Genomic DNA, 21,603 nt, shown 5'->3' on the forward strand with positions numbered 1-21,603 from the left:
TTCCCAGGGAGGAGGGGGGAGAGTGGGCTAGATGGAGTAGAGGTGGCTGCCAAAGAGGCATGGGGAAATTTACTTTGTGTCAGCCTGCATGACACAGTACCTCATCTGTGGATAAATGTAAATCTGCTAGTTCTTTTTCATAGGCACTAAAATGTACAATCTTCACCATTTCCAAAACGGGGGGAAAAATCAGGACTGCCTTAGAAAGCTACCTTATATTTTAATCAATCCTCTTTCAGAACAGTCATTTAGGGTAAATACCTGTACTGATCTACAGCCCAACTATAATATTTACTATGGCCCGAATCCTGAATTCCTTAGTTAGGCAAGACTCCTGCTAAAGTCAATGGGAATTTTGCCTGAGAAAGGACTGAGTAAAAATGAAGTAAGAATATGTGTTTGTTCCCTCATTTTCTGCCTAAAGCACGAATTACTGTTCCAAAATAAAATAAATATCCCCCCCACCCAGTCAAAAGCCAACCCCTCATAAATTAATATTGAGAGAATCTCAACAAAACAAGAGTAATTCCCAGTGAAAGAATCTGGAAAAAGTCAAAAGAGAACATCTCAAAATAAATGAAGTACTTATTGCTGAAAAATGAGCTTAAATATATCTCAGCATACTCTAAAGCTCAGAATTTACTGCATCATTCATGCCTTCTCCAGTAAGTTTCTTATCTCTCGCTTGGTATCACAACAAGGGATTCTACATATTCTGTATGAAATACAACAAGACTGTGATTTTTGCAGTAATAAACTCCACACATGCATGACAAATCCAAGCATGCAAAAAATGTTTAACATCCCAATTCACAGATACTTTGGGGACAAAATCCGATTATGAGTTATATGCCACAATAAATAGGGCTCAACGTTTCATAAAACAATTTATAGTTCATAAAAATGACAAAATGTACCTGTCAGACAGAATGCGGAGAGCAGATCTCTGTGCTGCCTGCTGGAAGAAAGGGCAGAGATGTTTATTTTATATTCTAACTTTAAAATTACGAGCGCAATCAACACTTAAAAAATGTGTTACACACATTTCTGTCACGTGTCCAAATTTTAAAGCACTAGTAAAGTAGCAGAAAGCATCTAGTAAAATGGACATTCCAGGCTAGTAAATGTAAGAAGACTTTGTTAAATATGCCATAAACCAGAGGATTGTCAAAGCAGTGCACAGTATCTGAGGTATGAACTACTCTATTTAGATGATTTTCTGCAGGTCTCTGAAAACCCTGCAAGGCTTGATTTTCTTCTCCCTCCCCCCCAATCCTACCCCCTCCTTTTACCATTAGTCTCCTCCCATTCTTGCCACAGAAACAAACATCATATATTGGGTTCCTTTTGCGATGGAGCCTGTAGCTACAATTATAAATTTAGCAAAGACGGCCAGAGCGGCTGCAGGCTTTTCAAGAGTACTGCCATGATAATTTCCTGGCAACTTTTGACTACACTGTACAGGATTGACCTGTTGCTGTTCTGGCTCTCAATTCTTGCCTAGTACAAGTCCTTGAATGGGGTGGGGAAGCATGGTGCTTGTTATTATGTTAACGGATGGGTCTAGGAATAGAAATCATAGCCTTTCAAATTCAATAGGATCCACAAGCCTATCACTGAGCTAGCTTGCCTCTTTATTATTATTCTTTCCCCCACTTGAATCATTTCAAGTGGCTTGACTCATGGCTTCAGCACAATAACTAACTGCAAGCGAAGATAAAATCTATAATGTTCTGATAATACACTTTAAGGCCTTGACTATAATATAATTTGTGCCCTCTCTTTTAAGATTAGCGAGATGGCACAACAGAAGCACGTGGTTAAGTAGTATTTAGAGTCAAGGGGCGGAGTGTTAAATATGAATTTTGCCTTTGCAATTATCAGTTTAGTTTTGAAATAGTTCTCAGATTGATGTTTGGCTTTTGAGGCTCTCAGGGGTGGAGTGCCCTGGAGGCAGCATGCTCAGCATTTGGTGGGAAGGAAGTGACTTGTGCAGTTCATCAGAAACCACTGTAGCCAATCAAAAGCTGTGTTGTCAGGATGAAAAGGGAAACCCAATAAGTGGCCTTGACATGCAGGGTATAAGCAGTGAGAACAATGGAGTGGATCCTTAGGGTTGAGGCAGGAGAACAAAGCTTCTTTTCCCATGGGAGAAAAGGACGGTTTCAGTCTTATTTTGTGGTGAGCTCTGGCTTGCTGCACAGTAACTTGACAGACCTAGACCAAATTTCTGCTCAGGGGCACGACCAACCTGGAATGGGCTGCACATCCTTGATTATTGGTATACAGGTAACTCTGCCTTGGTTGTCAGGGGACTTGTGCCCTCTGTCCCTGTGGCCTGTCTCTCATCTACAGCTGATAACTTTCTTAGCATCTCACACAACTCAACAGACTACAACCTGAAAATATCATTCCAAACTATAACTCAGGTGGGGCTTACAAACTGGTCATCTACCTTTGCCCAACTTAGTTTACAAGACAACACCTAAATCTTCATTTCTGTGAGTGGAGAGTCGCTAATCTACAATGGGTAATGCCTAGCATTACACATTATCATCACTGGGTGGCATACTAACTGTGGAGAATTAGGTGACAGTGTCTTGGGCTATGATTCCCAGAACTCGTTGTCTGAAAGTCTCCACAGATATGTTTACCTCCACACTGTAATGGAGGCTGACACCCTCACTGCTGATGAGAGCCATCCTTCTGGTGGAGCAATCCTTAACACCTAGTGGCTATGCGAGTCTGGCTATGTAGGCTTCTTTCATACACAAAACTAGCCACAAATCTATCATTTTACTGGGAAGCCATTCCCCTTTTCTGATCCCTTAAAAAGAGTCCAAAAATCTTGACCCTTGCCTAACGCTTTACTAGCCCTGATTATCATAAAGAGAGTTCCATGAGGCTTCCTTTGGACTAGATGGATGAGAAGAGAATGAAGGAAGACTAAAGATTTGGCTCCAGTGGAAGCTAGAGTTTATGATAGGAATAAACAAAGGACTATCCTTAGACCCTATTGTTAGGAAGAATTTGGAACAGGCATCTTCTTGTGATTCACAGCCAGATCACTCACCTGTCTGGCACATATAATAGTCCACACCTGCCTATATGTTTATACAACTTCTAGCATAATGGGCTCTCAATCCTGACTGGCGATTTGTGTTACTGTAATAGAAATCAACTGGATGCTACCAGGATAGAAATAAGAATAAATATCCATTAAGGGGAAAGCCAGAACAAGGAGCCCAATACTCAGGGCTTAAAGGCCAGATAAGGTAGCTTGGAGAGCACTACTGTAAGCTGCCATGCAAACACAATTGGTCTCAGGATAGCACAGATATTTTTATTACCCTCAAAAACTTGGATGACTAGCAAGTGACAGTCTATTAGAAAACATTCTAGAAGAACCCTGATACTTATTCTTTTAAGATACTAAGGGAGGCACCCTTTCTGAGCACCCCTAAAGGCATTCTAGGGTCAGAGGGATGGAATCGGAGCTGGCTGTCCATCCTCTCCCTGCGTATTGGTAGTTCAACTTGTCCCAGGTATAGTGGCTTGTTCTAGATTGGGATGCTTTTGGGATTGGTGACAGGTACTCTGGTCAAATGACTTTGCCACCTCAGGAATATCAGGGAACCAGGATATGAGATGGAATTTTTGCTAGAGTGCTATCTGTCACCAGATGTTTTGTCAGTAGATGTGGAAACCAAGGAAACTCTATATCCCATGTCCAAAACACCAGGACTGTCTGGTCAGGATGAAAGTTTCCTTCTTTGCCTAAACCTTTTGCAGGACCAAGGGAATGAATGGGAAGGGGTGGAATTCTGTATGTCAGTGGGCCTCTCAAGCTAAATAAGAACATGCCCATGGCATAGGCTTGCAGTTTCTAGTACAAGAAACAGAATCTGAGGAATCTGATATTTTCTACTATCTGCTATTGGAGATGTCCCACTGGGAGCGCACTGTCTGAAAAGTCTTTGGGGTTAAGATCCACTTTCCTGGACACAGCTCCAGACTTCTCAGCCAATCCACTCTGAGATTCTGCAAGATGGACTGCCTTGATGGACAACAGGCACTGCGCTTTCCAGTGTATTAGAATAGACACCACCAGAACAAGTCTCTCTCTTCTGGCACATCGTTGTTGGACAAAACCTTTGCTGTGAGAAAAGTGCCCTAAGGGCTAAGCCAGTTATCGCTCTGATGGTCAGGAGGCGCAGACCATACTGGTAATACTGGTTAGAGTGGAGTCATGCAGCCTCTTCAATCACTGCCATTACGGCTAAGAGGAGGAGAGGGAGATGGGTCTCTGACCATTCTAAATGATACCTGTAGAGGGGTAGAGGAGTGTCTAGTTTTGAGAGAGGAATAGGGCTGGCTCCTTTCCCTTCAAACCTAGACACAGGCTGAGCTCAACAGAGTTGGCTGAAGGATGAAGATGGGCTGGACAACGGGGCTCTTTATTCTATTGTTTATGTTCTTATACTGTGCTCATCAAGGTGATATCTGCATGCCTCATATTTTCTGCTCCCTGAATGCACCTGCATCCAGTCCTTCAGGCTGGCCCATTTGAGGTCAGCCCATCTGCCTGTTGCCAGTTTTGGAAAGGTGATCCCAAGTGGTGGCCCTTTCCAGGGCTGGCTCTAGGATTTTTGCCACCCCAAGCAAAAAAATTTTTGGCTGCCCCCCCTTTATTTTTGTGCCCCCCTGCCCTGCCTTAACTCTACCCCTTCTGAACCCCTTCCCCAAATCCCCAGCCCCGCCTCCTCCCCCGGGCATGCCGCATTTCTCCCTCCATTGCTTCCTGGGGGCCCCCACGACCTCCCACCCTAGCTCACCTCTGCTCCGCCTGCTCCCCCCGGTGTGCCGCCACTCCGCTTCTCCCCCCTCTCTCTCAGGCGAGGAAGGGCGGAGAAGCGGAGCAGTGGCACGTTCAGGGAAGCAGGCAGAGCAGAGGTGAGCTAGGGTGGAGGGGGGCACAGGAAGTAACGGGGGATAGAGGAACCACTCCCCACTCCAGCTCACCTCCGCTCCACCACCGCCGCCTCCCCCCGAGCGCCCACCGCTCGGCTTCTCCTCCCTCCCAGACTTGCTGCGCAAAACAGCTGTTTCGCGTGCAGCAAGCCTGGGAGAGATGGGGGGAAGCAGAGTGGCGGCGGCGTGCTCAGGGGAGCAGGCGGAGGCAGAGTGGAGGCGAGCGGGGGCGGCGGGTGCACTTTTTCCCATCCCATCTGTGATGGCCGGTGTCAGAATGCCGCCCCTAGAAATGTGCCGCCCCAAGCACCTGCTTGTTTTGCTAGTGCCTGGAGCTGGCCCTGGCCCTGGCCCTTTCTCAGGAACAGAATGAGTCCAGAAAGCAGGGAGGGAAGAAAGAACCAAAAAAAGGAGAGGACCGTTGCTGACCTGCAGGTTCCACATTCCTGTCTGAGCCTCTTTAAGGATACTGCTGCCTCCATGCTGATCTGTGACCTGAGAATAACTCCCTCTGAGACTGTGAGGCAAAGAGAGACTGCAGAGTGCAGGGAAAATAAGGCATGGAAACCTTCCTGTATTCCAGCAAGCAAGCAGCTGCAGACCATTTTAGATTGCTGGCCCCCGCCCCCCTCACAGAAATAAATGTTTGCAATGACCATTTGAAAATATCTTTGAATACAATTATTGAAAATTTTAATTTGCTTTTCATTTGAAGCTTCTAACAAAATTTCCCCTCTCACCTGGATGAAGCTGGTATGACGCAGAAGAAATTGTACACGGCAAATAATTTGTTGCTTGACTGTACAACATTCTACCAATGAGTCTATAAGAACAGCTCTGTGATTTATCATGCTTCTAAATATGCCAGTATTATCTGCTTAACGATACAAGCAAAAGGGTAGTATTTAGTACCACCTATTGCCTGCGCCACTATTTTTAATAGTTTGATTTTGATTGTGCTATTTAATTTGCATTTCATTTTACATCGTTAACAACTTTACTGAGGACAACTCATCATCCATCAAGAAAGAAGATGAGAATATGTTAAATAATTCCTGGAAGTAAGTGATTGTATTGGTTAAAAGAATAAGGACTGAGAAACTAAAGTCTTTTGCTTATATCATTAAGCAAACTAAAGTTTCTCACTGAGAGAATTTGAAGACCTTCATGATTTATCACTATAACAAAATACAGTGGGTGTTTTGGCTTAATATTCAAATTTTTCTGTTGATAAATAATTAAACAATAAATTATGGGCCAGACTCAGATACCCTTACTTACAGTGAGTAAAATCTTACTCCTCTCATAGTCACAGAGTAAGGGACACAACATAAATAAGGGTCTCAGCATTTGGCTCATTGAATTTAAACTTTACTGCTGGATAGGAAACAGCAAAGAAAAAAAATCAATTTGGTGACTCATGTAAAGAAAGTTGAAAAACACAGTACGTTAGATGAATTCCTCAGTTTCACTACTTCATCTGTCGCAAATTACAAGGGCCAGGCCTGTTCTGCCACCTCCATCCCCTGCCTGAGTAGGTTATGGATACATTCAAGACAAAGTTTCATTGATCTGACTATAGTTCATTAATCATTCATGAAAGATTTTAACTGTACCCCAAGACTATGAGACAAAACAAGATTTCTGCCAGCAGTAATCATTTTCAGATTCTCATGCTCTGGAGATTGCATCTCTTCTCTTCATCCTTTATTGCAATGAGCTGGTGCTTGGGAACATAATCAGCAGATATCCAGGTTTCAGTGTGTATTAAATGAGCTACCAAAACTACTCGAAGTGCCACAAGTTGCAATCTGTTGTTGTAGGGAAATCAAAGAGGAAATTAAATGTCTTCATTGTAATTGGGACTGAACAGTGAGCTAGTTCATTGTAATTGGAATGAAGCAGTGAGCAGAACAAGTTGAATGGAGCTGTTGAGACAAGACATCCTGGAAAGTTAAAGTGGGCCCAGAAATCTCTAATTTTTTATTTACTGAGAACAGAGTTGCTACATAAACCACTGAGTTTGCAAGGATTTTTGGAAAACAGGCTAATTAAAGGTACTGAAAAATGTTCTGATGGGCTGTAAGAGTGTCTTTGAGACACAGAAGCCACACACTGAAGTGTACACACTTACGCCTAGAGCACACACTTTGGCAGGTGAGATCCAGCTAGTGTGTGATTGGTATATGCAGTTACTCTGCTGTCAATTTTTACTCTCCTGAGGACTAGCTGCTGGCCATAGTACAGTAGGCTAAATGTACTGTGCCAAATTATGCTCTCTGTTATGCCAGTATAATTCCATAGACTTCATTAGGGTTGTACCATTGTAAGTGAAAAAAAAATTTGGTCCATTGCCTCCTTGAACTTTATTCAGTTAACATAATGGAAGTAACTGAACTTGGTATATTCCAGTTCAGCTTGTTTGTGTTCCTCTATTTATAGGTTCCACCTCAGCCTAGTAATCAGGAAGGCTATGATCATAAGGACAATTATTTGGACTACAGAGTGTGTCTTTGCCCCTTCACTTCAGGGCGCTGATACACAGGAAGAACTACATGATAAGGCATTTGTTATTTAAATTAGCATCTGTGGCAAAAGGAAGCAGACACAGATAATTATATTTCAACTTCTATTAAAAGCTGTCAAACCTGATATGAGGTTAGCTGCATTCCAACATTATTAGAATATACAGAAGCTTGGAGTCACATCAGATCAAATGTCCTTACATGAGGCCTGTCAATCAGACTTTACCTTTTTTGCACTGCCTGTATTTAGGCAGTGGGCGGGCTTTCGTCTTTCTTTAATTTTCTCTCTTTTTATTTTTAAGATCAGAAACACATTTTTTCTGATCTAAAAGGCCAGAAGGGTTAACTGTGATCATCCGCTCTGACCTCCTGTATTACACAGACCACAGGCTTCCCTGAATTAATTCCTGCTTCTAGTTCAATAACTGTGGCTGAATTAGAGCATATCTTTTAGAAAAACATCCAATCTTGATTTTAAAATGATCAGTCATGCAGAATCCACCACAACCCTTGATAAATTGCCCCAAATGGTTAATTACCCTCAGTGTTAAAAATTTGCACATTGTTTCTAGTCCAAATTTGTCTAGCTTCAGTTTCCAGCCATTGGAAGTTACACCTTTGTCTGCTAGACTCAGAAGCCATATAGTATCACATTTCTGATCCCCATGTAGCTACTTATAGACTGTGATTAAGCCACCCCTTAAACTTCTTTTTGATAAACTACATAGCTCCTTAAGTCTATCACAACAAGGCATGTTTTCCAATCCTTTAATCATTCTCATGGCTCTTCTCTGAACCCTCTCCAATTTATCAACATCCTTCTTGAAGTGTGGATATGAGGACTGGGCATACTATTCCAGCAGTGATCACACCAGAACCAAACACAAAGGTAATACAACCTTCCTACTCTTAATTGATATTCCTCTGTTTATATAATCAAGAACTGCATTATTCCTTTTGTCCCAGGTCTGCACTGGGAGTTCATGTTCAGTTGATTTACTGTATATTATTTCAGCACACTTTATCTTGTTATATTCTTGGCTCTTAATGTTATTCTGAGGATTAATTTTCCAATTTTTTTTTCTGAGAGTTTTAAAAATAATTTGTAGACTACATAGTTTGAGTGTTTCTTCTGTAAATCTGCAATAGCTATGTGTTGGTGGTGGTTTCATTATCCAGTCAATGTTATTTAAGGTTCACAAGCTAAAAAGTTACTCAATTTTCTAATTTTGTGTTGTCTCCACTAGAGCCACATTTCAAGAAATCATAAAAATCTTTCTTGATTTTGTGATTTTTTGGGGGGGAGTGGGAGGCTTTCAACTCCCAAATATTTGTTTGCCACCTTGGGCTTTTTAATCAGTATATTTCTGGAGTTTGTTGTTCATTTTGTCCTTCATTGTCTCTTAATCCTTCTTCATTTTAAGGGACAGTGTAGTCTAGAGATTTGAGTCTGAATTAAGAAGTAAAAGATCTGGGTTCTAGTCCAGACTGTCTCATCATGTGGCCTTGAACAAGTCACTTAATCTGTCTGTTTTAGTTTCCTTGTCAATATCAGAGATGATGATGATGATGATAATAGCTAAGTACCTCTCAGGGGTATTGTATTAACTAGTTAATATTTGTAATGCCAAATTTGCTGCATACATATTATTAGCCATTTAGCAAAGTTTACATACTGGCAAATGTTGATTTTTCTATTTTTCTATTCTGCCTTTAGAACTCCATAAAGATCTATGGCCAAATTCTTTGTATACACATGTAGCATTCCAACTGACACAAGTTAATTTGGCTCCTACTTGTCTACGTCAAAAAAATATTAAAGTTTGTTCTATCTTATATTAATAAAATTACTAATGCCTGGTGACACTGGGGAAAATTCTCTATCAGTTCAGGGAAGTAGCAATTACCTTGCAAAAAGAAAAAAGTCTTCTTTCAAAAGAAGATTCTCTTAATCCAAGACGGAAAAAAAAATTGGGAAAGTGGCACTGAAATTGTGAACGTCAGGGGAAACTACCGCAAACTTCAACTGAATGCCATAGTTTTACACAAATCATTAGCAAACCTGAGAATTTAAGTTAAAGTTGGACTATTCCAAAAAGCCAAACACATGAAAATATGGAAATGCAGATCTAGATACCCCAAGTATTCTTAACTTTGTCCCTGACCACTGCCATCACTGTTTGTGATATTTTGTAAGTATCAACGTATTTTTTTTAGTCCTTGCCCGAATTGTCAGGAGGCAAGAGAAAAGACAAGAGATGAAATCCTGGCTTCACTGAAGTCAATTGCAAAACTTCCATTGACCTCAATGGGTGCACGATTTCACCCAAGGTCCTTGCCCTGGAGAGTTTACAGTAGTGGTTCTCAAACTTCTTTTGATGGACCCTTCTCCAGGTCCCTTTGCAATGTCCTAAAGCAGTTGTTACTGTGACTCCTTTCTTCCATCATTTCTGTTTATTCTTTTTATTCCTTCTTGTCTTTTCTCTTTCATATTCTTTTTGCTCTTTGACATATATTTAGCTGACTCTGTCCCTGCTCCCTGCTGTCAACCCTTCTGGTACCTCTGATCTTCTTCCTCCTCAGACTTCCACTCGTGCTGAGGAAGGGCATCCTGGTACCACACCAAGCCTGAGTTAAATACATAGGAGCAGAGAAGCATAGCTTGGCTGCACCTGGAGCCTTTTCCCTTGTATACGTAGGCAGCTCCCACAGATAGTTCCTGTAGAGAGATACTGGGGGCAGGGGAGAGAAGGAAGACGGATGGCTTTCAAGGAGCTGCCTGCTATGTTATCTGCAGACATGGCAGCACTTTTGCAGTGAGCAGGAGGGGCAGATCTGGGGTTCTGCAGCTTTCCTCAGCAACACTCATCTTCTTTGCCTCATGCCTCTTCCTGACTAATCTGTTGCCTCTGGAGGGAGAGCTCACTCCTTCAGCACAGGAAACACTGACTTACACTAAGTAGACATAGACAGATAAGAGATGGTAGATGGAATGTAGCAGCATGCAAGCAATTGAGTGGTGGAGTTAGCTCATGCCTTGTGAGCACCATCATTTTTTTTTAAAGTTATTTAATTATAATGATTTATTATTACTTGTTAACAGTTCTTTGGCAGGAGAACTAGTATTTATGGTCTTCATAGAAGAAGTGTGTTGTAAGGAAGTGAGCAGAGGATGGAAGCATGACATGGGTTTCATGTATAGATGTTCACATGGAAGAAGGAATGGAAATGAAGGGGGAGAAGGACATGGGAGGCAGCGGTTGATTGCGCAGTTTTAGAGGAGATGACAGTGAAATGGGAGGTGCGGGGGCTAATTTGTGAAGGGCTTTGATTTAAATTTGACATGGAAGGCAAGGGAAAACAAGTGAAAGGTTTAGTTTTTGATCCAAAGCCTTTGAAAGTCAGCAGGAGTTGTTGAAGTGACTTCATTGGTTTTTGGATCAGACCCTTAGTAACTGGGGCTGGATATGGTCAGATAGGAGGCAATATAGATAATGTCAGTGGAAGAGTTTTTGGTAGACTGAAGAAGACAAGGCCAGGTTTTAGGAAGCCAGAGATGAGGAGGTTGCAGTAGTCAAGGTGAGAAATCCTCAGGCTTGGACAACAGTTGTGATGGTGGGAATAGACAGAATTTGGAGAAGTTGTAAAGAAACAACTTTATTTAGCAGCATCAATACAGGGAGCGAAGAAAGATGTGTTTGTATTTGTTTACTTTACAGTCTATGTTTGCTACTAGAGAAGAACCCAAATCAGAACATGATCTATTGTGAACCTCACCAAACTTTGGGGAAGTCTGTGATTTAGGCCAATGTCTAATTTATGTTATCACTGTGAGTCATGGCAACAGTATTCAGATTTAGAGCTTGACACTGAATCTGATTTTGTAAGATAGGCCCTGATGTGAGCCAAGTTTGGCAGGATCAGACTGCACTCTTATGTTGTCTTCTCTGTCAGTTTCAGTGAGGCAATCTTGGTCTCCTTGGCATTCCTTGCTAAAGTGCAAATGTCGATGTCGCAAAGCTTTTAAAATCAGTACAGGCAAATCACAGCATTGCTGAAAATTGGCTCCATTGACTTAACTTAAATCTTGTTCCAGATTTTAGTTTGGTTTGATGCCAAAAGGATCATTCCTTTAATATGCAGATAATAATGGACTTACCCTGGGTACGTGACATTCATATTAATAATGAAGATGATTTCTTCCAATCAAGAAATATGGTCACATTATTTACAGAACAGAGGGATGAGCAAACCAGTCCAGATTAAGGAAGGGCTGGCCTGAGGCTTCACCCATCCCTCAAACCAAAGATTTTTTATTTTCATTTTTGCTCATCTCTGCTCTTCTTGGTTCAGGTCAGGACCAGAAGCCAAAGTGCCAAAATACCATGAGATAGGTTTCTTGTACTATGCAGAATGATCATGAACAGATTGTTCTCAAAGGAAAGGTTTTTTTACAAGTTTCCCAGAACATCTTGGAGAACCAACGTAGTTTGAAAAAGATAGGTTTTGACTAAGCTTTTGGATTTTTTTTTAACTAATCCCAGGGCTGCCCCGGGAGGGGTGGGGGGAACGCAGCAAGTGGGGCAATTTGCCCCAGGCCCCGCAGGGGCCCCCATGAGAATATAGTATCTATAGTATTGCAATTTTTTTTATGGAAGGGGCCCCCGAAATTGCTTTGCCCCAGGACCCCTGAATCCTCTGGGCAGCCCTGACCAATCCTACCTGCATTGAAATAAATGGCAAAACTCCCATTAATATTGGTGGTTCAGAATCAGACCCTAAACCTCCAAACACTTTGAAGATTGTCCATCACTTGTTTCCAAACCTTAAACCCAGGTCTGATGTTGAAAAGATGTTTGCTTTGTGTTTTTTTAGGTCTGACTGTTCTCATCTCTCTGCTCATTGTCATTCCTGAGTAGGCACCAACGAAGAGGTGGGTACTATGCTGAAATGACTAGATGTATGTACATTCTCTGGCCATGGCATATGCAAATGCAATTAGCATCCTGTTATGCACGATACCTGACTAAAAATAGTTCTGATGACTAACAGATTGCATGGCCCTGTTCCAATTTACCTAATGGATCTATTTTCTCTTTACGCACCTGGCTGTTCTCTGTGATTGGCTGATATTAGACTTCATAAAGCCCCATAATATCATCTAAGATCTTATGGCAAAAAAGCAGGTAGCCATTTTGCTCCCAGTTTCAGAACTAATTACAGATTGAAATAAGTAACTGTTTCAAATTACCCGGGTCTTTTAAATTCAGATGTAGAGGCTGTATTTACTTGGATTTATTTAGCTTTGTTAAAAATGATCCGAATCTGGAGAAGTTTACGTGCATGGCCTTTCTTTTCATTACAGATTTTAACTTTGTACTGATTATGAGTGCACGTCCAGAAATGCAAGACAGTATTGTCTGATAATGTAGGTTGTAGTAAAACATATTCACTAAGCACAACTTGAGGACTTCTAAAAACAAATTATTTTCTGCTGGGGGATATATAGTTGTATTGATTGTGATTGAGTGACAGGACTAATGTACTATTGCTTCATTCACAAGGATGGGAAAGAGCTGCTAGTTTTCAACTAGTGTCTAAATTCCTGTGGTACTGAGAATCCTGACAGCAGCTTATTCATTTTGGATTATATTAAAGCTAAGCATCAATAGTGTTTAATGCTATATTTTAGATGGAAGGAAACTTACATATGTATTAGTCTAACAGTGTGATCCTGCAGTGTTTGTCTATTTCTATCAGTGCCTAAAGAAGGCAGCTATTTACATGAAAAAGCTGCTCTAATTTTTCTTTTTGTGTAACTTACATAGACAAAATAAATGTATTAAGCAGTGTTTGAGATAATTATTCATTGATTTCCTATGTACCCGGTATATAGCTCTTTAATCTTCATAACATATTTACCTGTTCTTGCTAAGAGATGTCCATATCTTTATTAATCGAAGTATTAAAACTCAGTTATTTTCTTCAAGTACACCAGGAGTTTGAGTCTGGAGCCACATTTCTCAGACCAAGTTTTGATTGCTTCTTCAACTTCTGTTTATACAATTTTACAAAATTTTGGCAGGAATCAAGAGCACATACCAGGGTGTTGGCTTTTATGAATCCTTTGGGATGTGAAAGTCAAGCTGACTGGTTGAACTTTGGTTACATATTCCAGACAAACACAATGACTCTATTTATTCAGACTTGGCAGCCTGAATGTAGATTGACTCTGTGGGTAATAAATTTTCACAGCCACAAAACTTCAGCGGCAACCAACCTGATCCTGAGAAGAAAAATGCATTCAAGGAAACAGACTTGGGTTGCAAAAATACATTAGATTATTATTCCATGTATGTATAGCAGTCAGTTAATTTATTTGACCATTGATTGACATGAATTGCAGAAGTAAATTCAGAGTGTTTTTTTCCCTTAAAGGCTCTGCTTTCTGTTAGGAAATTTTCATATTGTAAAAGGACAAAGAAGAAAAAATGAATTGTTCACATTACAATTGGCAATCTCCTTTTAATATTACACCCAAGACTGATTTAAGTTATCCAGTGACCTCTACAATGAAGAGCAGAGTATTCTAATGGGAATGTTTCATGTGCCATTCCACACTTCAGGGAACCAAGAGGCAATAACCACCACAGTTCAGTACTCTGAACAATCTTAAGTACAGTTTTGACATCTTCATGCTACAAAGCATCAGACACTTTCTGAGAGAGATGATGACAAAATTATTACTCTATGCATTATAAATCAAAAAGAAGTGGCTCTTTAACTTGTAGATTTATGTTAACGACCGAGCTATCTGTTAATTGTGTGCTCTTTAGATATTGATTGGGGATTAAAAGGTAAATTTTCTTCAATGTGTGTGAAATAAAATATGCCAACTGGAAATTTTCCTTCTACATATCAGTTCCTATGATCACTGCCTGTAAAATTAAAATGATCAGTTTAAATGGATAAACTATGCTCATTGAAGGAGGAAAATACATTTATGTAATTAAAATTGACTGTCTAATATGTGTGGATAATGTAATTACTGTAGGCTCGCTTACACACACACACACTCAGTTCAATGCCATCCTCTTTTGCCTCCCCATAGCTCCCAAGTCTGTGAATCTTGCCTGTTGTAACCCCTGGAACACAGTCCTCATTCAACAAGGCCTTGGTCACTCTACTGAAGCTCTTATTCACGTATCCATTTCCCATCTTGACCTCCGTATCCCCATCATTCACGTTCTCTTGCTTTGTCACAGTTCTCCAAACATCAGTGTTGACATGTATCAGCTCCTCTCCTCACCTGAATAAACCTCAGCATTTTTCATTGGCTTCTTGGATATTTCAAAATCAAATACAAAATCTCCCTCCAAATTTTGAATTCTTGTTAAAAAAATCTTTTCATGATTTAAGTAATGGCAAAAAAAGCTTTCTAGTTCTTGTAAAATTTCCCCTCAATTAACTGAATGATTATAATTATTCTGAGGGATAAGAGCAATTAGTTATATAAAAAACTGAAATTCATTTATATATTTTTCTTGATCCCTATTCCTTCCCGGTCCTCTCACTCAAATCTGAGATTAATGGGTAAGGTAACAGTCACGGAATAGGAAGTAAAATAGGCTTCTGGGTAAAAGCCTGGTAAACAACAGGGGATAAATGTCAGCTCCATTGGTGTGGAACCTCGCCATGAAGTTCAGATGGAGAAAGGTAGTTGTAAATTGTGAATCTGTCTGGACAGTGCACATCTCTTGCTAATCAGATGAACATTTACTACTTTTCTCATCAACAAGGGAAATTACTAAGGATTATTTGCATTATGGTAGTGCCTCAAGGCACCCTCAGAGCTCAGGGTCCCATATTGCTAGGCACTGTATAAATACACAACAAAAAAGAGCCCATTTCCGGAGGATCTTATGATCTAAGTATACAAGATGGACAATCCATGGGAGTAAAGAAGTGTGATTATTTCCATTTTGCAAATGAGGAACCAAGATACAGAGAGATTCAGCAACTTGCTCAAGATCACTCAGACAGTCTTTGGTAAAGCCAGGAAGTGAACTCAATCTCCTCAGTTTCAGACCAGTGTCTTAACCACAAGACCAAATCGCCACTGGGAACAGTTTTAGGAAATCAATTCTTCATAACATATACAATGATTTAGCTGAAAGCATTCAAAATAGGCGACTAGCTCCTCAGCCCTGCTTCAGTTGATTTATACCTCTTTGGTGGCACAAAGCAGCCATAATGCTGTCTTACCTATCTAGTGGCAGAGAAATTCTTGGGTGGCAAAGAACCACCATAGAGGGTACTTCTCCTGACCCCTGATATAGAATATATATCCAGGGGAATGGGACAAGGTCAAGGAATTTCTACACTTCCACACTTGTGCAATGTTCCTCCATTCCCAAATGGCCCCTGGAGGCCATAGGGAGATGATATAAGTCAGAACACCCTTGAAGATGCTCTTATTTACACTGAGGAACACCGTAGTTCCTGGCCACCCATGGGACTGGTGGGAAAGAGGGCAAAAGTGGCATTAAGCACAGCTTGGAGGCAGCCCAGGATTGGGGTCAAGATTTCCAGGATTTCTGAGATAATTAAACTGAGAGGGAGAGTAAATATTAAGGGACAATGATGCAAACAGATTCTATAGACTATCGATGATTTAGCTGATTGGTCCTGCAGATGGCAAAAGGGGGGCAGTGTCTAAGTATAAAATAATTAGTCTGAGACAGAGGAACCACTCCAAGGAAGATGTGCTAATTGGAGCTATCTTCCAGCACAGTGATAAGGAAAAAGGGGCAACAGAGTAAAAGTCATTGAAACCATTAATGAACTGCACACTCAAAAGTAAAAAGGTAAACATGATATTAGGTGGTGTAAGCAGAGAAATAGATCATACAAACCAAAAAGGCGATATTGTGATATTCTATTGCACAGTACTTAGTATTCCAGAAGCTAACATTCACAATACCAGTTGCTAAGCCATAGGAAAGGTATTATTAGCTTGAAGATGTTGTGCCATGGGGAGAAAAAGATGCCAGGTCTGTGGAAGTAGGCAGGAATTAACAACAATTCCCCCCCCCCCAATGTATTATGTTCTTATACCCTGCATTCCTTGACTAGCATACACCTTCTTATCCCTGTCTCCATTTGCCATGGGAGATATAGATCCATATGCCTATTTTCTACCATTTGCAGAATCAGCTATCCTGTCCCATGTTTCCATGACTCCAAATCCCATCCTTAATTGAGACTCCTCTCTTCTTCCTTAACTCAATGGTTTACTGTGACTCCTAAATCCTAACTTTTTCTCCTAAAACACATAAATCCTACTCCTTGAACCCAACAATTCCTTGCGCTCAATTACTGTTCCCAAAACATCCTCTTTGTCCCTTATATCACCTTGCCCTAATCTGTCTACATACTGTACATTAAACTGCCTAGACATGCAAGAAAAGTAATTAACTTGGACGTGTTTCGGGATCCCTTGTATGAAATATATTAAACAAAAAGAAATTGTATAAATATAGTAAACAACTTTAATCCATGAGCTGAATCTTCTTAACACCCAGCTGGTTTATTCAAAATTGGTGAAATATTAGTTTATCTAATATAAATATCAAAAGGGTGTGACTTGTTTATAGTTTGCAGCATGTTTTAAAATACAGGCACTTAGGCTATGTCTACACTATGAGCTAGGGGTGTGATTTTGAGTTGCATCAACATACTCGCACTCACTCTCATTGAGCAAGTGCACTAAAAACAGTTGTGTGGCTGCAGTAGCATGGGCAGCGGCGGCATGGGCTAGCTGCCCCAAGTACATACCCATGGAGTCCAGGCAGGTTTGTATTCTGGGTGGCTAGTTCATGCTGCTGCTCACTGCTGTCTGTGCTATTGCGGCCACACTACTATTTTTAGTGCTCTAGCTCAATGTTTCTCAGCCTTTTTGATACCAGGGACAGGCTTGCTGCCTTTCTAAACTGTGTCAGGGAGATCTCAGGAACTGGCGCTGGTCCATAGAGCGGATGTTGAGAAAAACTGCTCCAGCTCAGTGGTTTTCAACCTTTTCCATGTGCAGACCCCTAAAAAATTTCAAATGGAAGTGCAGACCCCTTTGGAAATCTTAGACATAGTCTATGGACCCTAGGGTGTCTGCAGATGATAGGTTGAAAACCACTGTTCTAGCTCAATAAGAGTTAGCATGACTATGTCTGTATGAACTGGGAATCACACCCCTAGCTCCAAGTGTAGATGTAGCTAAACTAATGAGAAATGAAAAGCAATGAGATCAACCTTTTCACACCTGGGCACCTAAAGTTATGCACCTAAATTCATGTACCAACATGTAAGTGGCCTGGGTTCTAGAAGTACTGGGCACCTGCAAATCCCATTGACTTCAATGGCAGATGAAGGAGCTGAGCACCTTTGGAAAATCAGACCATTTTTATTTTTGGTGCTAGATATAGATTTAGGACCCTTACTTTGGACACCCAGGTTTGAAGATTTTGACCTGAGTCTTTAATACAGAATTCTTTTTTATTTAAAAAACAGACATCCAAAAATATTTCCGCATTAAATCAAGCTAATAAATCAAGAGCAGTGTAGCACATTTCCACTAAATACAGTAGTTAAAACAAACAATCTGGCATGAAACAAGCACATCTGGTATTCCATTTACAGTACTTTAGATTATTTTGATAACCTCTACACATACTTTAAGAAGTAATAGCGTAATATTACTTGAATAAATCAGTCTTGGTATTAAACATTCTACAGATTACATTTGAATTCAGTAGCTCATACCTGATCATTCTCTTCTTCATCACTACTTAACTTGAGGTCATCTTCTAGCATTCTGGAGAAAAAATAATAGAAAAAGTATATTTTAATTACCCAAATAATTAGACATGAAGTATTATATTTGTTGCCAACTAGCTTGTTAACTCGTTGCTGACTATTAATACTTGAGGAAACTAACTGATTACTACAGTAGCAATGGATTTTGAGAAGATTATGGTAATTAGAAGCATTACATGACAGATTTTAAATGCTATAAATGAACATTTTTGATGCTGGCAGGTGTGCATTCCCCAACAGAGGAAAAGATTACTCCATTAGGGTTAGAACTTACAAAGAGCTTTCTAGTAGATATTTATACTGGCAGTGTTGTGACATCAAATAAGACCGAAAGGCCATTTTTTTGCTCAATTACAGGCTTGAAGCAATGCTGACTTATCGATCAAAATAATTAAAACAATACTATAATGCCACAACGCTCAGAAGAATTTGTCTGTATCATTTGAAAATAGACAAGAACTCACCTTTTCTAATGGGGATTTCACCCCTTTTCCCCAAACCACCACCAAAATATTTAAATTTGTGTGCAAAAAAAGGAGCTTGTTTTCAACCTCTTAGAATTTTATTGCAACCTAGAGTTAAATAACTAGTAGTTAAAGGAATTTAGGAGGTGTGAAGACTTTCCCCACTATTTGAAAGGTCTCCAGTGAAGGGATCCTACTCTTTAAAAAAAAGTGTCTAATAATAGTCATGGGAAAAGTAGCAAATTTTTCTTGTAGTCTGGGAAAAGTGAATCTGTAATTTAGTCTTGACTCCAAAAGGAAGTTTGGTGAACAATTTAAATGCATTCTGTGATGTGGGTGGTCCCCAAAATGTAAATATTTAAAGGAAACATATGTAATCATCTCAAACCACCTCCTTGTACTTGTGCCTAATCTCATGAGGTGGCTGAAAAACCTAATTCTTAAATGGATAACAGGGTGTATGTTTCACAAGATCACACAGCAGGCAAAGGAACACCATATCCAAAAGGAGTACACAACCTAGCCACCCTTCTATAAGACTTACAGCTACTGGCACCACTAGCAGTTTACCACTGCAGCTATAGAACAAAGAACATCTCATTGCTGGAGAAATACCTTGGTTTCAGCTTCCAGGTTAATCCATGCTCTTTATAAGGTTGGGAAAGCTGATGCTACCTCCAACTGCAGTAGTGGAAAGTTGGACTGTAAAGGGTAACTCCTACTATCCCACAGTCTAATTAACCCTGTTGCTGTTTTTTCTGGATTTACTGCTACTTATTCAAAGCTTCTTTCTCTGTGGTAGAGAGTCAAGCTGAAGTGCCAGCTTCAGCAAAATCTGGCTGCAAACTGAGGCCATGTCTACCCTACAGTTTCTTGACAAAATAGTAGACGTGTATACGCTGCAATGCTCCTCCCGCTGATTTAACTCTCTTGCTACACCAACAGAATAAAACCACCTGGACAAGGGCCACACAGTTTTTTGCGATGAAGTTAGAATGAGGCAGTGCCAGTGCAGACACTGTGTTGCTTACGGCACCCTAAATGGCCTCTAGGAGGTGTCCCACAATGCCCATCATGACCGCTCTGGTCACCACTTTGAATTCCACTGCTCTGCAGCCAGGTACACAGGCATGCGATCCTCCCCCATTTAAAGCCCCGGGAATGTTTGAAATTCCACTTCCTGTTTTCTCAGCGTGGACAGCTCACATAGCATCTTCCCATGGCAGCTCTCCACACAAATGCACTGTGTACACCAGAGTTGGTGGATCTCCTGGGTCTGTGGGGAGAGGAGGTTGTGCAGTCGTAGCTCTGCTCCAGCCATAGGAACTTCGATACTTACGGGCAGATTGCTCCTGGCATGGAGCTGAATGTGCTTGAGAGGGACATGCAGCAGTGCTGTGCCAAGATCAAGGAGCTGAGGCAGGCATATGAGAAGGTTAAGGGAGGCCAATTGTCAGTCTGGTGTGTTGCCAAAGACATGCCGCTTTTACAAGGAGCTGCACACCATCCCTGGTCATAGGCACCAACTTCCCCTCTGCCTGGTGGGTGCGCGATACCCCCTGTTCCTGGCCCCACCCCTGCCCTGCCTCTTCCTGCCCCTGCACCACCCTCACACCATCCCCATTCCACTCCTTCCCCAAAGTCCCCACCCCCCCTGCCTTTTCCCACCCCAGCCCCACCCCCATTCCACTTCCATAACCCGCCCCTGCCCTGCTTCTTCTCTGCCTCCTCCCCTAGCGCCACATCCCTGCTCCTCCCCCTCCCTCCCGGAAAGTCCTAAGTGCCGCCAAACAGCTGTTAGGTGGTGGAAAGAACTGGGAGGGAGGGGGAGGAGTGGGGACGCGGCGTGCTTGGGTGGGGGGAGGAGAAGGAGGCGAGGAGGGGGGAGCTTGGCTGCTGGTGGTGCGGTGCCCCCACTGATTTTTGCCCATGGGTGCTCCAGCCCCAGAGCACCCACGGAGTTGGCACCTATGTCCTCTGTGGCAACCCCACCTCCACTGCCAAGAGCCCCGTGGATACTCCATGGGTACTGGAGGCAACGGCCAGTGGAGTGAACCCTGAGGACAAAGTGGATGAGGAACTGGAGTTGGAGGAGGATGGAGGACAGGCGATAGGGTTGTCCGGTGGCATGGCATGTTTTAATCTCTGGAGGGATTTAACCAGTCCCACACTCTGGCTCTGGCATGCTGGATGCAGGAAAAGGGAGCTCCAGTAAGTACTCATTGTGCTTTGATATTGCAGGGAGAAATAAGGTAGAGCTATTTTTGTTTCCAGGGTAAAAGAGGGATAGAAATAACCAACAGTAGCACTCTATGCATCTGTTTCTCATGCCCCTGTGTAGCTAGAGGGGGGGAGAGGGAGAAGGCGGGGACATGTGGAAGAGTTTGTTGATGCACACCGGGATGTCCCAGGAATCCTCCATACTGATCTCTAGGAAACTTTTGTGGAATTACTCTGCAATCCTTTGCTGCAGATTCCTTGGGAGGGCTGCCTTGTTCCTTCCCCTGCGGAAGGAAACTTTGCTGTGCCAATCAGCAGTTATGTCTGCAGGCACCAAAGCAGCACACAGGTGAGCAGCATATGGACTTGGTCTGCAGCTGCACTCATGCAGGAGCATCCTCAGTTACCCTCAGGAGCGAGATATCAGCTTCTATTACCCCAACTGTGGAAAACAGTGCCAGTATTCAGAATAGCGTCCCTAAGCACTTGTAATGATTAGTGATCCCCCTGTTAACCTCCCCACACCCATTGTTCCATCTTACCCCCTCCCCCTT

At 41.7% G+C, this 21,603-nt stretch overlaps 1 protein-coding gene across 2 annotated transcripts in view; it reads right to left on the bottom strand.

Annotated features, from left to right (window-relative positions):
• AFF3 (AF4/FMR2 family member 3) overlaps positions 1-21,603 on the bottom strand; it is a 480,216-nt gene that overhangs the window by 101,014 nt on the left and 357,599 nt on the right. For both annotated transcript variants that reach the window (XM_045005798.1, XM_045005808.1), the window contains exons 8-9: positions 18,312-18,363; positions 918-958 (exon numbers count right to left, since the gene is read on the bottom strand). In XM_045005798.1, the coding sequence (XP_044861733.1) occupies positions 918-958; positions 18,312-18,363 (93 nt within the window). The remainder of the gene's footprint in view (positions 1-917; positions 959-18,311; positions 18,364-21,603) is intronic.

The sequence above is a fragment of the Mauremys mutica genome, chromosome 1 (genome assembly GCF_020497125.1).
Source record: "Mauremys mutica isolate MM-2020 ecotype Southern chromosome 1, ASM2049712v1, whole genome shotgun sequence".
In the NCBI taxonomy this organism is placed as follows: Eukaryota; Metazoa; Chordata; order Testudines; family Geoemydidae; genus Mauremys; species Mauremys mutica.